Source organism: Trichoderma citrinoviride, assembly GCF_003025115.1.
Source record: "Trichoderma citrinoviride strain TUCIM 6016 unplaced genomic scaffold BBK36scaffold_1, whole genome shotgun sequence".
NCBI classification, from domain to species: Eukaryota; Fungi; Ascomycota; class Sordariomycetes; order Hypocreales; family Hypocreaceae; genus Trichoderma; species Trichoderma citrinoviride.
This window is the reverse complement of record NW_020194709.1, coordinates 2,232,318-2,255,798: the sequence shown is the minus strand read 5'-3', so window position 1 is coordinate 2,255,798 and position 23,481 is coordinate 2,232,318. Positions and strand designations below refer to the sequence as shown.

The following is a 23,481-nucleotide window of genomic DNA, read 5'->3' as shown; positions in this document are numbered from 1 at the left end:
AGGAAGCCCGTGCGGTAAGCCATGCGCCATCTCCTTTGCCCAACAAGGCGATTGGTCACGAGGGGAAAAGGCGGGGAGAAAAGTCTCGAGAGCGAGCAAACAAATACTATGCACGAACATGGCATCACAGAGAGATCGGATCGGCAGAAGTATGGACAATACGGAGTTGGGCCACGACGATTTAGTACGAGATTCTGACGCAGCTAGAAGATTTATAGGATGAGATTTGGGGTTGCCTTGGGGCATATAAATATCATCTCCTCACGCCACGCGGGGAGCACAGACTAGGGAGCGATCTTGAATGCAGCGAACTGGTGCCGGCAGAACTTGTTTTAGTAGGTATCTCAAGTTATCGTTTCTTCCCCCCCTCAAAATGGCGGGATTTTTGTTGACAGAGGGGGTTACAGAGCAGAGGCTCGTTGTCACCGACTTTTTGGGCGGTTTTGGGATGTGAAATGCGATGCGCTGGAGGTTTGATGTGATAGAGATGGCGTCCGTACATATTCACATAACAATAGGTTGGACATGGATATCTGAGCTGCATCAATACGTTAGGTACCTTGGGTATTAGTATAAGTCGGTGAGACCCGGCACGGTGAATCCCTAGGCTCAGAGTTTGGAAACATTGGGAGTTGACGATGCACGGCACATGTGATCCTCGGGGAAATGTGGTTCTGCTGAGGTTCCTTGATTCTTGAGGTTTTTCTGTTAACAAGGGGGCAACGAGTCCGCTAATCCACGATCCACGATCCACATGTCTTTTGTGACGATCTCACCGAGGACGGAGAACGTGTCGGACCCCATGGTTGTGACTCCAGATAACATGTACAGATACATGGTGCGCGCACGGATGACAGTGACGAACTGGACACATGTCAGACTACATGAAGAGAAATGGGGGGGAAGACAAACTGCCGCGTGGGTTTGGATTGTGAGTTGGGACAAACTGCTTGTGATTGAGGCACGTCAGCCTGGAGGATCGATGCAGGATTGCTAATGTCTTGTTGGAAGAGTAACAGTGATACCTGTAGCCTCTGAAGTAGCTACGTAAGTGGAATTGAATGTAGAGGATTCGAGCCTTATGGCGAGTTTGGAAGAAACTTGGGATGATGGATGACAGATTGGAGTTTGTTCAACCTCATTGAGGAGCTTGGTATGTAAGTCACCATCTGCGTGTAAGTGAGTCACATTTGAGAATAGTGGAGGGGGGACGACTTCAATGGGCGATTGACGAAGGTCGAGAGTTAGGCTCGCACTCTACATGCGACGTTAATATGGCGAGGCACATGCAATCTAGAACACCAATCGGTGCAGATGATATTGGCCTGAAAAACTGTCAGCCTTGGACAGTCTATAGCAGTTGATGTTCGAGCTTTATCAAGCCTAAAGTACATGTAGTACATGCAGCCGAGTGGCCACATCTCGGCCCATTGCGTTCCAAGGTCCTGAGAGGCATGCTAACAAAGGCCGGCCCTGCGTGTCCGGACTCCCGACCAGCCTTCGGGCGAGACCCTTGACGCGGCCGATGACCCTTGCCGATGATGGTGGCTACCTAGCCCGCATGTAGGAAGCGTAGCCGACTTGGTGGTGGTGTTTAGCAGGTTCCCAAGAGGTAGGATCGTGATCAGTTCATGCGGACGACATGCGGGCTAGCGAGACATGGTGGGTAGCACTGCCTGTACGTGTGGAAGCTTCAAGGTACAGCCTTGGAGGATTCAGTAATACGTTCCGATGGTACAGGTTGGGTTGAGATTTGAATTCATCATGTTCAAGGGCGTGACTGGAGAGCCTAGATGAGTCAATGGCACTTGAATGTAGGTTAGCTGTAGTTGTAAAGTGTCATACGCGAGACCGCATGAAGTACACAAACATTGCACATATGATCGCATCAGGCATGTCAATTGCATCGCCTAGCAGCGGTGCCTGTTTGAGCTAATGTATGAGTGATCACTGGAATGTGGCGAAGAGACGAAGTGTGCCTCCGGTCTCTCTACCTAGAGGTTGGTTAGGGGGAACATTCATGTTACCCGTGCCAGGAACATTACCGCTGTGAGACTGGTGCGAAGTCGAGACTGCGTTAAATGTAATCATCGGACTTTTGCCCTGGGCTGCTACTGCTAGTAGAGCAATTACAAGCAGTTGATTCAATCCAAAAGTTCTCGGCGTCGTCAATTGTCGAGATATAGGTCGCGTCGGAACCTAATTGGCCTCCAGCGTTACGGTGACGATGACCGTCCATATTCTGGGAACTCGATGTGTGCTACAGCGGTGTCATTCCTCAGTTGAGGGCTCTTGCAACTGCAACCACAGCACTTGCCCTCGGCAACAAAATCAACCTCCTTCCTTCAATGTGTCACTGCCTTACCTTAGGTCCTTGTACCTACCTTAGTACACGACATGACCTCTTTCTCTCATTCATCAATGTTTTCGCTCCTCTCCACTCTTCATCTCACTCACGGATTTCCATCTTCAGCCCATCCAGAATCCAGGGACCGGCTTTAAAACAAGGGGCGGCCGTGGCGAGGGCACCTACAAGGAATATCTCAATGGCGTCCCTGTGGCTGATTGGACGGCCGCACACCCCCCGTCGAGAGCTATTGAAGCCTTTGCCGTTTGCTACACCGCGCCGTTGTGATGGCATCTGAGCCAAGACGAAGATCGAGAACCGTTGACGCCACTGGAGGCTTCATACAGGCCTTTAGAATACTGGCAGTCACCGATGGATTGTTCTGCCGCTTGCCCCTGCTTGAGAGTACAAAGTAAGTACCAGTGAGTTGGAGTAGGTATCCTGTTGGGTAAAAGACAGAACATGACGAGATGAGACGCAATCGCAGATTGTATGAACGAACCCATTGGCCGTATACTGCATCGTGCTACCCATCCAGGTACGAACCACGAGTGCATATGGAGTGCAGGATCCATCTCCACGCGAGGTGCCATGCCTCGTACAACAGTACATACTTGTACTATTACTGACTTGTATGGCTCCAGTCGACGGAGTAAGACCAGCTCCATCATAATTCAATCGATTTCAACACAGATAAATGCTTCGTACGATACGAAGTTGCAGTTCCAGACAAAAACGGCTCCAAAGAGGGGAAGCATATCCGCAATGGCTACCCCTGGCCTGCAGATGGACGAGCTAGCGACACTCGACGGCCAGAAAAACGTGAGGCTGCCGCAGCCCCGGCTCCCCATGATGCGCGCGGTCAAGCTACCGGCGCCAGGCCACTATTCCCGAACAAGCCTCTCTTTGACAGCTCCGACCAATGCAAGGCGGCCTTTGCGCAACGTGGACGGGACGCCTGGGGTCCCGAGCTCTGTGAACGACTCCGAGCGAACAAGGGTCCAGGCAGGATCGCGGCACTAGACAAGCCCTCTTCCGAATCAGCCCATCCGGCAGGACTGTAAGCCTTGTCCAATCGATGTTGCCCTCGTGCTCGCAAGCCTCAAAAGACCTCGACCAGACACACAAAGCCTTGGCTGCATCCCCTAGCTGGCCCTCGGTCGATACACTTATGCTTTGCGCAGCTACCCTGACAGCTCCTCTATCATGGGAGGACCTGACGCCTGGCTGGCATACGAGCATGTCACCTACCATCTGGAAAGCGGCGAGTCGTGGTTGGGCAATCGGTCTCCGTCCCATTATCCCATAATCGTGCCGCTTGCATGCACCATATGGCCCTAGGCGGGTACCTGTCCATTCAAAGAATGCGGCAACGGTGACAAGTGCTCTGGATGAACCAGTACTTGCCAGTTCCTCGGCCTTCGAGGTGACGAATCTAGCGCAAAGGCATGGACCAAGCACCAAGGATGCTATATCGACGCCTGGGTGTCTGCAGCCATGGCCATAATCTGGCTCCGGGGCCCTTGGCATTCATCATTCAGCCTTGAGACTAGGACTGCTCACAAGTGGTGCTGCTTTTCAGCTCTTTGACAATGTACATACGCCTCTCTTCCTGCACTCCTCCAGGCTCCAGAGGCATTCTCTTTCTCTTCTACTTCCTTTTTCCCTTTTGTATGCCTCTTTTCCTTCTCCTTTCCCTCTTCGTACCTCGAGCCTCATCCTCCCCATCCCTTCGTTTGCTACTCTAGAAAGCATTTGCAATATCAACAAGCAGGTCTGGTCTCTTTCCATCCTGGAGACTCTCACTTCCAAAGCTCACCGTTGAGCCCCACGCGGAAAGGCTCTCGCTGGTACCCTTATTCGTGAACGCCACGCCTAGCAACGAAACCGACTTGGACTATCGGTTTTCTATATCAGTCGTTATCCTCTTTTAATCTCCGCCATCCATTGCATCGAGCCCGTTGACGCTTGGCATCGCACGTGTCGATACGGACCCGATTCATATCAGGTCGGCTGTGCGAGGTTGCCATCATACAAAACCCCCCCAGTCCCTCGCCCCGCCGACGTATCGAGACTGCTCGTCTGAGCAATTCGTCCCGGGATAGCAGCCATGGAGAACATTGTCGACCTCATCCTGACCCCATTTAGGGACATTGTTGACAAGGGTAGGACGGCTGTTCAGAATGCGGGTGATGCACAGCCCATGCTCAAGGCCTCTCAAGCCCTGCTCAAGGAGGGCGAGCGAGCCCTCAAGAAAATAGAGCCGTTGTGCAAGAAACACTTTGACGATTTTGGGCCGAACTTCATCGAAGCAGTAAAGGACAATGGTAAGCTCACCTGGTTAACAGAATGAATCCATTCGCTTGCACACCAATGGAGGCTGACGTTGTACGAAACACACAGAGGAGATTGCCCAATTTAGAGTCCAACTTACAGAGTTGTTGTGGGAATTTGACGATTATATCGAAGTAGACGATTTCGATGCCGACAAGTTCACTGAGCTCCAGATGATGTCACGGACAGCTGCACCCAAGATCTACGACATCCTGCTGAAGATGAAGCTTGAGCCGCCTGCTCATTTCAACCAAGAGCATTTCATGTCGCAGCTGTCGCCCCCTTCGTCGCCGCATCCCACGCCGCCCATGCTGATGCCACCGATGCTCACGGCGCCGCCTTCGACTACTGGTGCAAGCTCCGCAGGCAGAGACTCCATGTCAAGTTCCAAGACCGATAACAGGTCCGCCACAGATACGGCTCCGGTTGAGACCGCCAATGAGCAGTTGAGCGTGATGATCGATAAGGCGTTTAACAGTGAGAGTAACGGCCTCAATCTGTTATCTCAGCCACCCCCGATGCCACCTCCAGACAGGAGCTTGCCTCTACCACCTCCTCGGCCACCGGCCGCTCTGGAACAGCTTCCACCAAGGCCCCCATCAACGAATCCGTGGGATATTAGGGTCAAGACTGTTGCTTCTGACGACGAACGGCCGCGTGATACACCCCCAGTGCGCCGGAGGCCGCCTGTCGAGCCACCACTTCTGTCACCGGTTGAGGGAATCTCGCCAATTAGCCCGTACACCACGTCCAGAAACTTTTCGATTCCACGTCCCAACTACCCGGACAGTGCTCGCAGCTCTGGGATGCTACAGGAATATCCACCCGATTCAGACGAGAAGCATTCATCTCAGAGCACCCTTAGCAGCCAGTTGTCAAACTACAGCATGAGCCCTACTCAGTCTTCGCGCCCTCGAGCACCAAGCAACCAAAGTGCCACCACCTACAGCAGCAGCACCCCGACCATACCGGAAGAGATGACGCGGGCCAAGGATATGAGATCAAGGAGCTCGTCACGGCAACGTCCCGCGCCCGTCATGTATTCACCCATGCCATACAGAGCGCAGCGTCCGCGCCAGCCATCGCACCCCGCCTCCTCGGATGAGCGCATGGATGATGCAAAGACCATTCGTATGGGCGACTCAGTGAGCGACGATGTGCAACAATCGTCGGATCGAAGAATGTCGGCAGATGCCGAGAGCTTGATTGACCCGAACCCCCTTCCAATCAGCACAAGGGGGTCCGTTGCCGATAGGGGAATGCCAGATACTGCCCATCAAGAGCAGCTATCACGGCAACAGCAGCAGCAGCAGCAGCCAGGGCTCGAGCTTGCTCGGCGCAACACGGGTCCGGCCGACGGCATAGACAGCGGGTTGATCCCCGTAGATACCTCCATCCCCGGAGCTGCTCTCGCGAATCTGCCACCACAGGACCTCTCAATCGACAACTTTAGCTCCTTTTACTTGCAGAAGCAGTTCTGTGCGGGAGCCACGGACGTGATCAATGGTGGAGTAGGAGTAAAGAGGCAAAAGAAACCCGTGGTTGTACTCCCTCCCTCCTGTGATTGAATTGCTTGCTAACTCGATTGTTCTAGGGCTTCTCGATGACAGCCGTTGTTGCGAAATGCACCCATTGTTTGTATGAGCTCGACTTTAAGCACATTGAGTATGATATCAACAAGCAAGGTACGTCCACTACGAGCAATGTCGCCGTCTTTCGAAAAGGAAGTGGGTGGGAATGGCAAGCCCAAGTATCAGATATCTAACTTGAGTGTCTAGACGAGGGCAATTATACCAAGCATGGTGTCGGATATCGACTGCGCTTCTTGCAGAAGAGCCACTTGCACGCCAAACGGGTCGACGACATCATGTATGCCTGCGTCTTCTGTATCCACACCAGCCAGACCCTCGACCAGAGCGATGCCACTGTCTTCACCTCGACAGCGGCACTATTCAGCCATCTGGCCCGCCATCCTCGACCGCTGCCAGACGTTCCTGGCATCGCCGTGGTGGATCAAACCGAAATTCCGCCTCACCTGGTCAACGACTACGATCTGTATTTCAAGAATCCTCCCGAGCCTCATCCGGTGCGCGAAAGAGCTGCAGAAATTGCCCATCTTCCTACCGCCCACGCAAAAGAATCCGCCCGAAGACTCTTTGGCCAGAGACTGTTACCTGACAGAACTCCAGCCTTGGAGTTTATTCAGGGAGCAAAGATCACGGGCATTACTTGGCCCGCTCGATATAACGGAGAGTGGGCGTTCGGATGGCATGACGGCGTTCACGCATCGATTCCGACTGATATCATCAAGCTGGATCGACCGCCCTTTGGTCAGATCAAGAGAAACGCTACAAGCCGTATCCGGGCCAAGGCCAAATGGAAGTTTGCACCAAAGGAAAAGAACGAGGACTGGCTGAAGTTTGACAAGGACGAGATCATCAGCAACATCACTTGTAAGTTACAGTGCCCTCTGGGAAGTACGCTGTCAGGGGAAAGGAAGCTAACGGGCAGCTCAGGGTCCTATCCCGAATACTGGTGCTGGGCAGGCACCAACGCAAAGGGCAAATGGGGCGTCTTCCCCCAAGCGTTCCTCGACTCGAACTCGCTGCAAGAGATTGCGTCGGTCATCAGCTCGGACCGCGCCAGCATCCTCAGCAACGATAAGAACAAGTCGTCAACCATTCTGTCCAAGTTTCCCACGCGCACCATGAGCGCGCGGCCACCGAGTGTCGCCGGATCGACGAGCAGCGGAGAGAGATCCGTCTTTGGGCATTCGCGGAGCTTGCGCCGATCGCGAGAATACTGAACGGACGACTACCTCGAAGCACTACAGCAACAGCAAATTGTATGAAAAGTAATGTATAAACTTGGGCACCAATGGGTATCTGTATAATGATAGCGGGCGTTTGGAGGGCTCGCGACACCGACTCTTTACAGAGTCCCCTCACCTTGTGGAACAAGTATTCGACATCGCTCCGCAAAAGGGGGGTTTATTGGGAGTTGCTTTTGGGCGCCGTGGGCACATTCTGGTTTTGATCTTCTCTTCGCTTATTTCACTCCTGTCTATCGTCTGCTATGCAAGTTGGAGGGATGGGAGACGTCCCCAGCGACACCGCTGAAGACAGCGTTGGAGAGATTTCTTTTTCTGCTTTCTTGTCCACTTACGTTCTGTCATGTCTATGATACACATAATAGTGATGAAATCAAGGCTAGATGAAGAGTAATACCAGCATTTCATGTCGGAATTGTATACAGATTGACCGCAAGAAATGGTCACTCGAACGGCGGAGTGACCGAGATAGCACGCACTGCTCATGTAAGTAGAGATCCCGTCATTACTCGGCACATTGCAGCTTTGTATCATGATACTATCCTCTATATGACCTCCGTAAGAGAGGACCTTCGTCATTACTCGGTAATCCAAGTATTTGTATCATGATACCAATCCCACGCGGACACTGAGTCCGAAGGCACGGCGTCTGCAGTGCTTGGCTTATCTTTTACAATAACCCAACGATTCGTTTTCCGAGCTTCAGAGAGGAGATTCAAGTCCGGATCTTAGCATGTACACAGCCTTTGGGCGTTGTTGTTCTTTTTTCCCCCTGCTTTCCGCATGGCGGGGAGGAGATTGGTGATTGGTAATGCATCCGTCCGCCCGTGAAATAGCTAATTAACCAAGTGCGCGAATGAACCATTGCCGTCATGTTAGTATCCAAACAAAATCACCACGTCAAGCGAAAGTAACGAGCATGCCCGAGCGTGCCAAGAAAGATCAAATATGGCGTTGGGCGAGTAAAATCGAACAAACGCAGACAGGGGACGTTGATTGGCAGACGCAGGGGTGTGGGATGGTTGCTCCTTGCTTCTTGTTCCTTAAATGAAAGGACGCAGGCGTCAATGCCCTGATGAAGAAAATGGGGGGCCTGGAATCTGGGAAAACCCCCTGGTTTCTTGTCTGTTGCAGGTAAGAGAACGAAAGAGGCAAGGGGGCCCTAAATTTAGTCTTGTCCGGGGGCACTATTTGGGCCTCTCCGGGGAATTTTCCATTTTTAAGCGCTGGGCTTTCGAGATCAAGGGCAATTTTCTCAGGTGGTTGATCCACAGGTTTGGTGATTCGGTGCTGACAGATGGATTTGGGCGGCATGTTGGGGTAAACAACCGCTGTGCGCTCGGTGTGAAGCTGCGCATTGGAGTTGAGGATGACAGCTGTGGGATTGTAAGCAGGGTCGTGCTGAGAAACTGTAAGCGAAGTCTTGAGGCTTCGATTGTTGGTTCGATTTCTTCAACAAAGAGAAAATGGCTGCCTGGCTGTCATGTATGCGTGCTGCATCCCATCAGATCATTGGTCTTCCAACGGTACCACCACAGCAGCATGCAGTCACTTGGTTTCACATTGTGACGACGTATTTTAATCTGGGCGTTGAACAAAGGAGAGGACAAGAGCTCGCGTTGTGCTGTTTTGTATCCTCGTGTTCACCTGGCCATGCGTTTCTTCATGTCGTGCCCAGTCCAACAGAGGGGCTGTGTTGCGCAAAAGAGAACGGGCACACAGGCACGCACGCTTCATCATCCTATGTTTCATTCAGCGGCTAGCCTGCGTCCGTCGTTCAGAGTGTGAGCTGAATTTGCCTGTATCTTTGCCTTGTTCTCTTTGACAATGTGAGAGCATCGTGTGATCGACAGCAATCTGGTGCCAGTGATTATTCCGGAAGAAGAGGGTGTTGTGGCGTATGCCATGTGCCGCATGTTATTGAGATGAGTGCCAGATCACAATGCCGGGGTGCTGCTATGCCTATGAAAGGCTTGCTGATGAGTGTGAAGCCGTAAATCCTCTTACTGCGTATGAAAGAAAAACATGGAGACAAAACACAAGACATATGTGAAGGAAATGACAGCATTCATTGTCTTTCCTCATTCAACGTTTTACATACCTCAACCCCAAGCTGAGACACATCAGCTTGCTCCGCTCATCGCTGAGGATTGTGTGCCTCGGAGATGACAGTCAGACACTCAGACCCAGGCATAAGTAGGGAGACGGAAACGGCACGCGAGCCTTGTGAATGAGGGGTATGCGGAGATGGACAAACTGCAAGTCTCGTGGCTCTGTGAGGCTGTATCATTGTATCACTGCTGTTGAGATGCCATTGCCGGCACAACCAACGATATCGGCAAGGTCGCGTGGGTGAATTGGAGAGAACAGTAAATTGAGTTGGAGGACAGCATCATGGTCACGCAGAATCAATATCGGGATGTGACAAAGTGTGAAATAATGATGAACTTTCTATACGAGCTGAGGTTGCCCGGAGGAGAAGTGATCAAAGGTTGTAACCGAAGAGGAGGAGTAAAAGGAAGAAGATCTCAAATTATATCATCGTGATGATTGCGATTCCGGTGACATCATTGATCGCAGTGCCAATTACTCATACAAGGCACATCACTTGTGAAGACGCAAGGCAAGCACGGTGGCCGGGACTGCCTCAATTGAGTTGATGGTGACCGCCTTTCTATACGGTCATACACGGCAAGACCACACCTGTGTAGCTTCCTCATTGAGGCTCGCTCCCCCAGCCTTACCTAATTATCTTCTTCATTGCCTGATATTCTACCTCCTCCATCTTCAACTTCCCCTCATTCACAACTCGTCTCGTGAACCGCTTCTACGACTCTGCTCACCCTTTCGACGTTATACCGTGCGAGATGCCGATCCTCGTGATGCTCTCCCAGAGCAGATCGGCGTCGATCAGCTGCCCTTCGACCCCTCAATGGAGTATTCTCCTACACACCAAGCACTTTGCATCGAGTGCTACCGGCTAGATCCAGCTTAAATAATGGGCTACCATCCCACCGCATATCGCCCTGATCTAATCTATGCGCCGGTCGGAGCTAAACAACGCCTTGTCTTACATCTTACACACGGAATAGAGGGAGACAGAGACACACCGAGAAAAAGGCAAAAATAAACAATTCAGTCCAATCGTGCTCTGTGAAAGGTTCCCTTCCATTAACCCTGGTAGCGCTTATTGCTAGAAATCTTGGCGGCAGGCCCACGCGTTGTCTCATACGAGAGCAGCAACACCAGAAAATAGGCGACAAACGCACAGCGGACAAAGCGCTACGCACACGAAGCTGCGGTCACGGTCACATCATCATCGAGAATGCCCCTCCGAAACGCCACTGCCGATGCTGCGGCGTGGCTCGGCCGCTGTGAAGCCACCATCGGCCTGGACGCCACAGTGCCTGGCTCGCCGGGCCCTGAATCCTGTGTGCCCCTGACGCCGACCCAGCAAATGGCAACCGCTGGCGGCGATACAGGCGGCCAGCAAGCATGCTTGTGCGATATAAGGTAGCAATGGTTGATGAAGGGGCACATGGTGAAGCCTGAACCCATTGCTGCTGCTAACCAGTTTCATGCAGCTCTAGCTACGCGACGGATTGCCAGGCCGAAAAGAATCGCGGCAGGCATGCCGAGCCGCCAAGCTATCACCATCGTGGATCCAAATCCGGACCCCTGTCCCCTGGCCCTTCATCTGCCAGTGCTAAGCTTCGTCCAGACCCGCCACGGAGCTCCTCCCTCGCGTCCCTGATTCACAAGCTTTGCTCGGTACTCGTGTTTCTATCCATTGCCTTGTTCGTCTCCGGCCTGTTGGCATTTGCTTTATTAACCACCCACGTCCCCGGTTTCGATGCAGCTCCTCCTGATGTTCCGGTATCCTATTTCTCTTCTTCTTCCTCCCCTTCTTCTTCTCCCCCCATTTACATTACTAACCCTTCCGCTCATTTCTCTTATAAGACGCAACTACCAGCTTCTCAGCTGGGGCAATCCCCTTTCTCTTCCCACGGCAGCAACGTTCTTTACATCATGGCCCTCCCTAGCTGGATCTGGAGGCACGCTTTAGCCTACTCGGCCGTCTTTTCGTCACTCCTTCACCCTACCCATGCCGCTCCTTCTACTTCCCTCTCTGCTACAAACTATGTCGCCAACTCCGTCACAGCCATTCGGGAGCTGAACAACGCCTGGTACGATGTCGAGACTGGTCTCTGGAACGCTGCCTGGTGGAACAGCGCCAATGCCTTCACCACATTGGCCGACTTTGCGCTGCTGCGCCTTGATGAGGCCAACCAGCTCAACGTCGGCGGCTTTCTCCGCAACACCTACACTCAGGCCCAGGTTGTGAGCGTTTCCGTGCAGAAGTTCGTCAACGCTGCGGGCCTTCCCACGACTCTCCACTGCATCAATGGAAGAGGGTGCTCAGCCTCGTTTGCTGCCTCTTTGCCTACCAGCCTCTCAAAACGAGGCTTTGCCAACTTCGTCGATGACTTTTATGATGATGAAGGATGGTGGGCTCTCGCCTTGATCCACGCCTACGACGCCACTGGCGACTCGGACTACCTCAACTCGGCTGTTGAAATCTTCGACGATATGCAGACCGGCCGGGGAACCCCCTGCGGCGGCATCTACTGGAGCAAGGACCGCACCTACGTCAACGCCATCGCCAACGAACTGTACCTTTCTGTCGCCGCCTCTCTTGCCAACCGTGTGCTCTCCAATGCCACGTACCTCAGCATTGCCAAAGATCAGTGGACTTTCTTCAAGAACAGCGGCATGATCAACTCCAACAATCTCATCAACGACGGTCTCGACGCCAACTGCAAGAACAACGGCCTGACCACCTGGTCCTACAACCAGGGTGTTATTCTCGGCGGCCTCAGCGAACTCTACAAGGCCACCGGAGACAGGTCTCTCCTGACGACTGCTTCTGCTATTGCCAACGCCGCCATCAACGCCCTGTCCAACTCCGACGGTATCCTCGTCGAGGCCGACAAGTGCGAGCTCGCGCCCGGCAACTGCGGCACAGACGGCCAGCAGTTCAAGGGCGCCTTCATCCGCAACCTGCGATATCTCAACGACCTGGCACCAAGCACTACCTTCAGAAACTTCATCCTCCGCAACGCCCAGTCCATCTGGAACAACGACCGCAACAGCCAAAACAAGCTGGGGCCTTCTTGGCCAGGCCCCTACGTCGCCGCTACGGGGCCGTCCCACAGCAGTGCTCTCGACGCCCTAGTGGCTGCGATTGCTGTTTCATAGTTCTTTATCACTCCATGATTCCCCCGATCTGGCAATTTGGCTCCTCTTTCCTTTTTCACTCCTCATTTGCTACTCTTTAGCTTCCGTTGAATAGGGCCGTCTGGTGACGACAAAATATTTCAGGATAGGCGATTCTTGCCCCAGTCACAGTCGAGCCAGGCGTTTGCTGTGGTTTGGAGTTTTCTTCTTGTCTGTTTCTGCGCGACGAGCACGCAACCGTTTTTGGGCATCATTAATGATTAATTCATAATGTTGTGAAACATTCTCTTGTTTTCCCCTTCCCCTTGGCTTGAGACGGTGTGCCTTATAATATGGGCCACATGGCAAAACGTCCCTTGTCACTTTGCCGTGTTTCAGCATGGAGGGTGGCAAGGTCATGATTCGCCGGCGATAGCTAAGCAATTTTACCACTTTGCCAAGCTTAATGCGACCGAGAGCAACAAAATGTGTGAGCCGAATTGACTCTAGCTCCTCCGTCGTCGAATACGAGCTTCGCATCAGAGTATAAAATGCAGTGTCTGGGGAGATTGGGACGAAGACAATGTGGATGCCAATCATTGGATGAAGTGCGGTATCGTTGAGCAAAAAAGAAAAACTCAAAAAAATAGGAAAAGGCGCATTGGAAACCGGAAAATGAGCGACTTGGCGATAGATTATACTAGACTCGATGTAACGTAAATCACACTTAATAGCAAACATATTTGTCAAACTCAAAATACGACAAACTATATTGCAAAGATGATTCTCCAATCTGGCGGCGACTTTGGGAAGCAAACTCCGATCGTGCTCCGTAGACGGAGGGATGAACGTCACCGTTGCTGAAGCACTCCTGATCGATCGATGTGAATGCGGATCTTCGGTGAGCGGCGTTGATCATTCAGCTGCAGCCTACCCTGTAGTTTACAGTGTTGATATCCAACACACTGTATTACACACTGTCATGCTATCACAACACGATGAACCACCACAAGATGCACACGATATGCCTTGAAGCGAGCCCGACATCAGGCAGCCACCAAACATCCACCGGCAGGCCAAAGACCAGCTAGCAGCCAGAAACATCAATTCAGGAGCCGGACTGCTGTTTTATTCAGCTGCCTAGCTGCAATCCAACCCATCGTCACCGCTTGGCTGCGTTGATAAAGTGGTGCCTAACGCCCTCTTTTTTCCGCTCCCTCCTATGTAAAGGGGATGCTCCTCCAGTCTTGTTTCTGAACGCTTCAGATCATTCATTTGCGCTGACACTTTATAAGAAATGGACGCCTCGGAAAATGAGATTGATGTGTATCTGCACAAGCATTCCAAGGTCCTGCTGGATGAGCTGGACCAGAGTCTGGCGACTTGTCTGCGGAAGCCGGATGGACGAGGGGGAACGCGCATACGGCGATGGGTGCGCATTCGGGAGACTCTGAAGGCCACCTGTGTTGTGAGTTCTCCAGAGATTGCAAGAAAGCATTTTGTACCTAGGCTGCTGACTGAGGCTTGATTGCGTGGTAGGTCCTGGATCAGTTCCAAGAGCTGCCTCAGCTGCTGGATCCGCATCTGCCCAAATGGATTCCCCTGCTGGCAGAGTCATATCTGGAGTATCTGCAGACACGACATCGCAACAAGCGGGTTCCTGAAAATACGAACCTGCTGGCTCCTCTCGACTATGCGATTTCCCGGATCCTGTACTCGTTCTGCAAGGTTCGCGGGGAAAAGGTCATTGTTCGCTTCCTCAATGTCGAAACCAAGTATCTGGAGCTCATCCTCTCTGCCGTCGAAGAAGCTGAGGTCCAGGCCAGCAAGGAGCAGAAGAAGGACCTCTTCACGGAACGAGCTGCTGGCGAAGGGTGGTCGTGGGAGCAGCGCTACATTGCCCTGCTTTGGCTCTCGCACCTGTTGTTTGCGCCGTTTGACCTGTCGACGATTTCCTCTGCTGACCTGGATGAGGGGGGAATCCCGTCGATTGCTGGGTTCAGCTGGCCTGCGAACGTGCCGGGCCTTACGATGAGAGTTATTCCTCTGGCCATCAAGTACATTGCTTCTGCGGGGAAAGAACGAGATGCTGCCAAGGCTCTTCTGGTGAGGCTCGCGATGAGGCGAGACATGCAGCAGATTGGCATTCTGGAAAGCCTCGTGCAGTGGTCCTTGAAGTCCTTGCGGCCGGCAAAGGAGACGGAACTCGAGAACCCGTATTTCTACATCGGGGTGCTCTCGTTCTTGGCTGGCATCCTGCGATCTTCATCCGAGACGTCAGATATGGACAAGTACCTGTCCATGATATTTGAATCCGTGCTCGAGCTATCTACTGGCGATGATGGTATCTCGAAGATTATCATGTCCCAGGCATCTGCCCGGAAGATGATGCTGAAGGTGATCCGCTCGCTCGTCGTTTCACTCTTGCGCTCTTCCCGACGAGATATGAAGACGACGATTCTGGTAGAGAATGCAATCGGGTACTTTCTCGAGAGCCTCGCTGACAACGACACCCCCGTTCGCCTGTCTGCTAGCAAGTCGCTCAGCATCATCACCTTGAAGTTGGACCCGGACATGGCATCCCAGGTCGTCGAAGCTGTACTGGAATCCCTGAACCGCAATGTCCTTTGGAACAAGGTGTCAACCAAGTCAGGAGACAAGCGGGTTCGCGACTTGTCTGCCGTGAACCCTCTGGAATGGCATGGCTTGATGATGACACTGTCGCACTTGCTCTACCGACGATCGCCCCCGGCTAACCAGCTCTCCGACATCCTCCACTCTCTTCTTTTGGGATTAGCATTTGAACAGCGCGGCACCTCGGGAGCCAGCGTGGGATCCAACGTTCGTGATGCGGCGTGCTTTGGTATCTGGGCCCTGGCTCGCCGATACACAACTGACGAGCTTCTTGCCGTGTCTACAAAGTCCGTCTACGCGGCCAAGTCTCATCCTCCGTCGAGCTCCATTCTGCAGGTTCTGGGCACTGAGCTGGTGACGACGGCGTCTCTCGACCCCGAAGGAAATATTCGACGCGGAGCTTCAGCTGCGCTACAAGAACTCATCGGCCGACACCCAGATACTGTAGATCACGGCATTGGCGTCGTGCAGTGTGTCGACTATCATGCCGTAGCTCGGCGATCACGCGCAGTCCAGGAAGTCTCTCTCGGTGCAGCAAAGCTGTCCGGACAGTACGGAGAGGCTGTTATTGATGGCATACTGGGCTGGCGAGGAATCGGCGACATGGACACCGCCTCGAGACGGGCTGCTGGCGCCGCGTTTGGCTCGCTTATAGTACAGTTGTCCGATACAACATCTGAGACGCCATTTTCTCGCTTTGAAGATGCGATTGACGAGGTAATGGACCGTCTGAGCGGTCTGCAGAAACGTCAAGTCGAAGAGCGGCATGGTTTGCTTGCGTGTTTCGCTGGAGTGGTGGATGGCTTTCCCCGTCTGGCCCAGCAAGCTCAGCCGAAAACACTGGATCAAGCTGCTGCGCGCAGAATTCTAGGCTACGTCTCCCAAATTCTTGAGGATTGCAACAAGACGGACTATCGTCGACCTGAGCTCATCGTCGAGGGAGCGAGTCGCTTGGTTGTGGCGTCTCTACCCATCATCCAAGCCGCATCATCCAGCGACCTCTCCCACGAGCATCTGAAGAAAGGAAGCGATGTTTTATCTATGGACCGAGTGAAAAGTCTTCCAGATGTTGCTTCTGCCTTCAGCTCGACGCGACAAGTTGCCGAAGTCGAGACACTGACCTCGAGGCTGCGGGACGTGATCCCCAGCTGGCTCAGCCGAAGCGAGCAAGACACTGCTGAGTCTGCTTCCGCAGCAGGTTTGATGCTGCTTGTACTCTCTTCGCCAGAAGAACGAGCGGAAACACTGGAGAAGTGGGCACGTTTGATCGCAGCCAAACCAAGTAGCCGATCAGCAGCCATTGGAAACGGCTACTTTCACGTCATGGCAATGGCTCAACCCTTCTCGCGTACCGCTCAGGAGAACAACGAAAGCGACATTGTGAGCGCTGCGTTCCTCGACCGATGGAAGGTCGACAGCGAAATCGAAACGAGGGTTGCGATTCTCCAAAGTCTTCTGAGCAGCCGCATCCTCAAGGACAGGCCAACTCTGTTCCTCGACCTGCTTGCAGAGGGCTTGAACGATTATACTACGACGGCGAGAGGCGATGAGGGTTCTTTGGTGCGGTTTCAGACACTCAAGGCGATCAATGTTCTTTGGGAAGATATCGGTGACGCTACAACTTGGGCGGATTGGGCAGAAGTGTCTGTCCGGAAGCTGATTTATTACGTTTTGCGGCTTTCTGCTGAGAAGCTGGATCGTGTGCGTCGCGTCGCCAAGGACGTTGTTGCGCTACTCATGACTGAGAGGTAAGCTCACTCGCGTAGCCTCGCCCCTATTGCATGAGCACTCCAACCAAGTATCAGATACTGATTGTCAATCATCTAGTTCTACTGATGGAACCCAGAATTCGAACCCATCTCGAAAGACTTACTTCACAAATCACCTCAGTTCCTCCTCAAAAGCCTACTTCGCCCTCCTCCTCAACCTCATCCCCAAGAACTCCCTCCACCCACACATAATGACCATCCTGAACGGCGACGAAAACGCCTGGATGGCCGGCCTCATGGCGGGCTTTGTCTCCTCCGCAGACACGGGCAACGAAGACCTCGTCATCGCCAGCAGAGCCGCTCTCACAGACCACTGCGAGGAATCGGCAGAAAACCTGCAGCGCGTGTGCTCAGCCCTGCTGCACAACCTCAAGACATGCCAGGGCCAGGACCGCGTCATAGTGCCGACGCTGGAGATGATTGCGTTCTTATTCTACACAGGCCTCTTCCAGCGTTGCGAGATCAATTATAAGAATCTTTGTCTGCAGACGCAGAAGGCAGGCTATAAGACGGGTAACGTGCGCAAGATCACGGCTTGCATCGCAGTGTATGGCGGGATTGCCGCGTCGGCGAAAAGTGATGCTGGTGGGAAGGAGGCGAGGAAGAGGCTTGGGGCGCTCATGTCGCACCCGTGGCCGAGGGTGAGGAGCGCGGTTGTTGATGAGCTCTGGGGGCTTGGGCTGGTTGGGGAGGAGGATGAGGATGCTGCGGAGGAAGATGGGAAAGGAGATGTGCATGGGCTGACGGGGGTGGATTGGGCGAGTGCGGATAAGGGTCGGGTTCAAGCTTTGGTCAAGGAGCTTGAGTTGGAGTAGGAGCTGCATATTACAAGTTTGCTGATGGCATTGAAAGCGACATGTTTGTTCACAGCTGTGGTGATCCCGATTTACATCGGCATAGATAGATAGATCCTGGCTTAGACAAGACAAACCACACCATACAGAGATATAAGTATTCCTGCGATCCGGGTATAGCACAACAGGACAATCGCCTTTCAATAACTGTAATTCGAAACGATGGGTAAAGCCGTCTACCTGGGGAATTGACGCCTCATTGTAGTAGGACGGACTAGGCCGGCAGTTGTGCGCCCCGGTGACCATGTATGTGGTGGCGATAGTTGGGGAAAACAACTAAGGCATGTCAACCTGACCACGGAATTGGCTCCGATAGTGAACACACGCACACGCGGTGATGATGACATCACTTTTTATTTTTTATTTTTCAGTAACTTGGTGGACAAAAATATCATGAAGAAACCATGATCTGGGTGAAAGGGTTGCATTTGGATGGAGTGGAATGTGACTCTTGTATAAGTTGAAGCGAGTTGTTTATATATATCACAACTAGACCATGTTGGTGGACATGGGAAGTTCTAGAGGATCCCAAGCATATAGAGCAAGACAATGACAAAAGTCTTCAAGGAGACATGCTCCTGTTTGTCTCGGAATCAAGGTCGTTTTGTTTGATTTTGTCCATCCGTTTCCAGCTGAGTACGACGCGACCTAGGATGCACACACATACAAGACCACATGCACATCCAACACATTTACAGTTCGATATATAGATTGGTTCCAGTCCCCCTTTTCAATCTCAATAAATACAAACTTTCCAGATATATTTATTCTGATCTAGCAAATGCAGTCCAAGAACGAAGAAGCCAAACAGCGAAATGAGAAGCGAGAAGCACATCTCCAAAAGATGTACGGAACAGTCCCCAAGCGACGAAGCCAACTCCTCCACCACCAACTGGAGGTAAGTCAATCCCCCGAGTCAACTTGTCCTCTCCCGTGCAATTTTCTGGAAATACTAAATGGCGGTGTCTACAGAACAGAACATTCTTCGACTCCGGCGACCTCGCCCTCTCCCAAGCCCACAAGTCCTCCAGCATGGGCAGCGTCACGACCGGCACCCAGCATCCCGTCCGCGAATCAATCTCCCGTCCCTTCAATCCGGTCTCGACGGAGTTGACGAAGACGGACTCTAGCGAGAGCAAAGAAGAGGGCGATGATGGGAAGGGGAGTGTGACGAGGTGTAAGAGTCATTTGTCCGAGGAGGGAAGTGGGTGAGAAGTTGGGTATGGGTGGCTGTACGATGGGGTTTATTCTATCAATTTGTATCCAAGCTGAGAACGGCGATTTTGATTTATTCACATGCCATTTATGGCAGGATTCTAGCATTGTACACGCTTGGTATATCCTTGAATGTCATGTCTTAACCATCACTTGCAGGAGATCCAAGATGTCTGTTCTAGTAGATCTAGTAGCCAAAACTTCACGTACGATGGAGCAAGTAGTAGAAATCAAGAAATTTCTCTTCTGCGAAGCAGGAACTGGCTATCTACTAGTATCTGTCCGGGACAATGTCTTCTCCATCGCACTCTTTCCTCCCTCGCACTTATTCCCAGTCGCACTTAGGCCTTTCCACCGGCTCCTCCAGCACCTCCAGCACCAAAATACTTGCTGGTAACCGCCGCCTTCTCAGCAGCCTTGGCCCTCTTCAACGCCAGAGGCTCGTCACTGGAGTCGAGCGGCTCGTCGCTGGTCTCCGGGTCGCTTGGAATCACGACAGGCGTAGCAGCGGCCTCCTGAGGAGCGGCGCCCAGCTCAGCGCTGCCCGCGCCCTCACGTCCGGCGGTGGTGGTTCCCTCCGTCAAAGTGGTCGGCGCGGGCGTCGAGCCCAGCTCAACGCTCGCCTCGCGTCCTCCGGTGGGCTCACCCTGGGTCTCGGCGATGTCGACATCTTTGTTGGCCTCCCAGGCCTTTCCTTCAAAGAAGTTGCGGAACACGGTAGGCTTGGGGCCGAAAGAGCCAAACTTGTCGTGGATGTTCTTGCGGAACTGGTCAAGGGCGTCGGCGCCCCCGATGTACTTGAGCATCGTCTTGATCTCATCGCGATCGGCTGCGTCAGCGTTGCCAGCCGAAAGGGTCTCCAGCATGGAGACGGCGACAAAGGCAATGGACGCGATGCCAGCGACGTTGCCGTTGAGATCGCCGTCAACCCAGCGCACATTGCCGGGGGCGTTGCGGAGCGAGACGGGGCGCTCTTCCTCACGCTTGGCCTTTTGGGCAGGAGGGGAGGAGGGGGATGAAGAGGAGGGCTCGGGACCTGGGGTCTCAGCGATCTCCCGGGCGGCATCCTTCTGGTGGATGGGCAGGCGGCGCTTGGGCGGCATCTTGAAGGCAGTCGTTGCTTGACTTGGTTTGGTCCTTTAGTCGAAGCACAGTCAGAGTCGTTCGTCCAAGTAGAAGAAGTAGATGGTCGAAGCACTTACTCTCAGTCGTCGGGGAATTGGTCTTTCAAAGTTCAGGAGATCGTCTCTTGCGGGAGGGAAACGATGGTTATGATGAGAAGAGAGGAAAGGAGTTGCAACGAGCGAGGAAACGAGGAATTATATAGACGAGACAGATCACAGACAACCTGAGTCCAACTGAGTTGTGAGGATATTCTCAACAATACTGACATGCTGGCCACACCCCCCTGAATGCACGATGCCGATGGAAGTGAATTGTTGATGGAAGCATCTAGTGTCGAGAATCAGCATTCACTCACATTGCTCTGCCGGCACCACACAATTAACTCTGTCAACTACATCGTGATTGAGTTCGATAACGCGTCATGAGACGGAAGCATACATTGGCAATGAGTCACTGTCATGGATGTGACCCCCTTTTTCCCTATGGCCTTGTGAATCATGGGGATTGCTCTTCTCTTGAAGACCCTTGACAGCATTGCTTCAGATCAAGTCGTCTGATATGGCCAGTTGAAACTCAGGGGCATCTTCTTGGATTACTTGTCATTTCCTATCAAGTAGACCTATATAGCCTCAGTAGACATTCGGAAAACGATATCAGAGACAGTAGCTTGCCAGCGTTCCACTCAGACTCTCCAGTGCCTCAAGAGCTCAACATCTAGTGGTGCCATAGCAAGATAGACTCACGAAGCAATCGTGCGCCTACATGCATACGACAAGCAATGATCGTCGTCGTCATGCCCAGATCTACTGCTGCTTCCCGAACAATCGGCGCCGAATGCATGATTCCGTTGCCGTCACCGCCTGCTATATCATATGAGCACGTCGAGAAAGCTGGACGACAAATTCACTAAAGCTGGACGGCAAGTCAACGACGCCGAGGCTAGGGCATCTGGTCAATTGTTGGCTCTGCAATGCAGCTTTCCCGGTTGTTGAGGTCTGCTCTTGTTCTGCATCTCAACCTAACGAGACCCACGAGAACAGGTTGGCGATGCTGGACACGGCAACTCACTGTTGATAAAGAGAGAACTTGAGTCAATGGCGCCGAGTCCAGACTCCTAATCCGTTGCTCAAAGCAGGAATCTGCAATGCAGCTCTCCCATTTGTCGACATCCGTCTTCTATCCTCAGCTCAATAGGATTACAAGAGAGCATCTTTGTGATGCCGGCCGGCAATCGGCTCATGCAGGATCACCATTTCAGCCAATGACACTCAGTCTGGACTCCTGATACCCTCGGAATCCTTGGCCAAGAGCAATTTTATACAGTGTAAGACTCCCGGTTGTTGAAATTCGTCCTCATCTGGGCTATATTCTCAGCTGAACAAGATAACAAGGTCAAGAGAAGCTGGCAGCTGCATCACCATCGACATCTCAATCACATCTGAACAGAGACCTGGACAACGCCAACCATACTTCCCCAGATACTCACCTCGTGGCATGCGGGCAAGCCACAGTTCTAGTGTAGAAGGAATTCAAGAAGCAAGCCGCCACAAAGCAGCCGCGCAAATAGTGTTTCCTACCACCCGCTAAGAAAATGTCACCAGAAACTCACCCAGTCAGATCACATTAATCACATAAATTCACTCGGCCTTGGAAGTCTTACAATGCGATTCGTGTAGCAGATTTTGATGGGTGTGGCATGTGTCAGTCAGTCTCATGGAAGACGTCTAGCCTGCTTCTAGTCAAAAGTGTAATACGAGCTCTGGGTTTGCAAAGGGCCAGCTTCAGCTGGTGACATTTACCTTACTCCCGGGTCACTTCATTTCGAGATTCGGTATCGGCAAATGGTGACATCGGTGCGAAGTTGAACAGCCACGTCCCGCTCAAAGAAAGGAGTACTACTCATACTCGGTAGTACCTCATCCTTATCTGGCGGAGTAACATGTAGTCGACTTGATAGCTCGCAACATCATGAAACGAGTCAGGGCAGTATGCAGTAGCTTTTGGTAGCTTCCAGCAAACAACATGTGGGAGCGACCAGCCGTTGGAAGCTTGGCAGTAATGGGTGCCGACCCCAGGATCTTGTTATCGTTGGGTAGTAACGCTCATTTTGTTCCAGGGATTTGGACCTTGGGTCAATTTTTTGCTTTGACAACCCGTAATAACCTCGGGATCTCGCACTCGTCAGCCCAGGGGTGAAAGAGCTTCGACAAGGGGTGCTTTCAATTCTGGGGGTGGTGTCGTCTCCAACCGATGCCTGGCAATGCGTGATTGGACCGCCTGTAGGTGTCGAAAAGGCATTACTACTACCAGTAGTATATAGAGCATCCATGGCGTTATCGCGCTTGGCATGGCATGGTGAGACCGCCAGGGACAATCGTGTATCTCATAGGCCGGAGTTGGAGTGACCTACAAGTGAGATCAAGATGGCTTGATAGGAACGATATGCAAATGGCCCGATCTAGGACAAAGTAATATCGTGCACGAGCCATGTTGATGAGATAATGAAAGTTCCGGGCACGCAGAGAGTCGAATCGCAGCCTGCAGTGTGTCAACCCCTTGCAACCACGTTTATTCCTGCTGTGGCCTCGTTTGAACATGCATTCTCTTCGACTGGCAACAATATGACCATCACCATACTGAGAGCTGATTCAGCCACTGGAAGAGCAAGGGCAGTAGATGTGAGGTGATGACTGGTCGGGACTCTGAGCAACAAGATTGCTGGGTCAGAGGCGGTGCGAATCTGATCCAGGAATCCAGGGTATGGCGGAAGACAATGGGGCTCGATGAAGGCACACTGTTGCAGTCACGAGGCCTCTCAGCATAGACTGATGGATGGATTAAAAAGTTCTCTTAATCCATATCAATCACCGAGCGGAAAATTTCTCATGGATCGCCAAGATGAACATCCCTGGTTGTGGGAATAGGCCATGACGTTGAGGCGCTTTTCGAGTGTGAGATTTCCATCTTCTCGATACGAGCAAGGCGTTTCAGAAGAAACCCCCAACACAATGTACCTGCATTATGCGGTGTTGGCATGCAATTCATACCCATTGTGTAGGCAAGTAGGTCACCAACTCGGGGGAAAACAAACCAAAAAAAGTCCTATTGGGCAACGGCGTGGCGTTTGTTAGCAGTGTGAGATGTGGAGATGGGCAT

General features: G+C 52.5%; 6 protein-coding genes across 6 annotated transcripts; 5 read left to right on the top strand and 1 right to left on the bottom strand.

Annotated features, from left to right (window-relative positions):
• Positions 1-2,719: 2,719 nt before the first annotated feature.
• On the top strand, positions 2,720-3,688 carry BBK36DRAFT_1175341 (hypothetical protein; the record flags this gene model as incomplete). The annotated part of the gene is made up of 4 exons (XM_024895969.1): positions 2,720-2,759; positions 2,835-2,885; positions 3,071-3,407; positions 3,532-3,688. The coding sequence occupies 4 exons, from the start codon at positions 2,720-2,722 to the stop codon at positions 3,686-3,688; spliced, it is 585 nt and encodes a 194-aa protein (XP_024754059.1).
• Positions 3,689-4,457: 769 nt separating this feature from the next.
• BBK36DRAFT_1165243 (hypothetical protein) lies at positions 4,458-7,487 on the top strand (the record flags this gene model as incomplete). Its single annotated transcript, XM_024894759.1, has 5 exons — positions 4,458-4,674; positions 4,817-6,063; positions 6,276-6,366; positions 6,460-7,134; positions 7,198-7,487. The coding sequence occupies 5 exons, from the start codon at positions 4,458-4,460 to the stop codon at positions 7,485-7,487; spliced, it is 2,520 nt and encodes an 839-aa protein (XP_024754058.1).
• Positions 7,488-11,540: 4,053 nt separating this feature from the next.
• On the top strand, positions 11,541-12,770 carry BBK36DRAFT_1175337 (glycoside hydrolase family 76 protein; the record flags this gene model as incomplete). Its single annotated transcript, XM_024895967.1, has 1 exon — positions 11,541-12,770. The coding sequence occupies one exon, from the start codon at positions 11,541-11,543 to the stop codon at positions 12,768-12,770; it is 1,230 nt and encodes a 409-aa protein (XP_024754057.1).
• Positions 12,771-14,025: 1,255 nt separating this feature from the next.
• On the top strand, positions 14,026-17,946 carry BBK36DRAFT_63232 (tubulin cofactor D; the record flags this gene model as incomplete). The annotated part of the gene is made up of 3 exons (XM_024898398.1): positions 14,026-14,196; positions 14,268-17,110; positions 17,253-17,946. The coding sequence occupies 3 exons, from the start codon at positions 14,026-14,028 to the stop codon at positions 17,944-17,946; spliced, it is 3,708 nt and encodes a 1,235-aa protein (XP_024754056.1).
• An 880-nt stretch (positions 17,947-18,826) lies between these two features.
• Positions 18,827-19,182, top strand: BBK36DRAFT_1103375 (hypothetical protein; the record flags this gene model as incomplete). Its single annotated transcript, XM_024889174.1, has 2 exons — positions 18,827-18,883; positions 18,958-19,182. Coding segments are annotated over 2 exons (282 nt in total), but the record flags the coding sequence as incomplete, so codon positions are not given.
• Positions 19,183-19,541: 359 nt separating this feature from the next.
• Positions 19,542-20,303, bottom strand: BBK36DRAFT_1137390 (hypothetical protein; the record flags this gene model as incomplete). The annotated part of the gene is made up of 1 exon (XM_024893152.1): positions 19,542-20,303. One exon carries the CDS (start codon positions 20,301-20,303, stop codon positions 19,542-19,544), a length of 762 nt encoding a protein of 253 aa, XP_024754054.1.
• Positions 20,304-23,481: the final 3,178 nt, after the last annotated feature.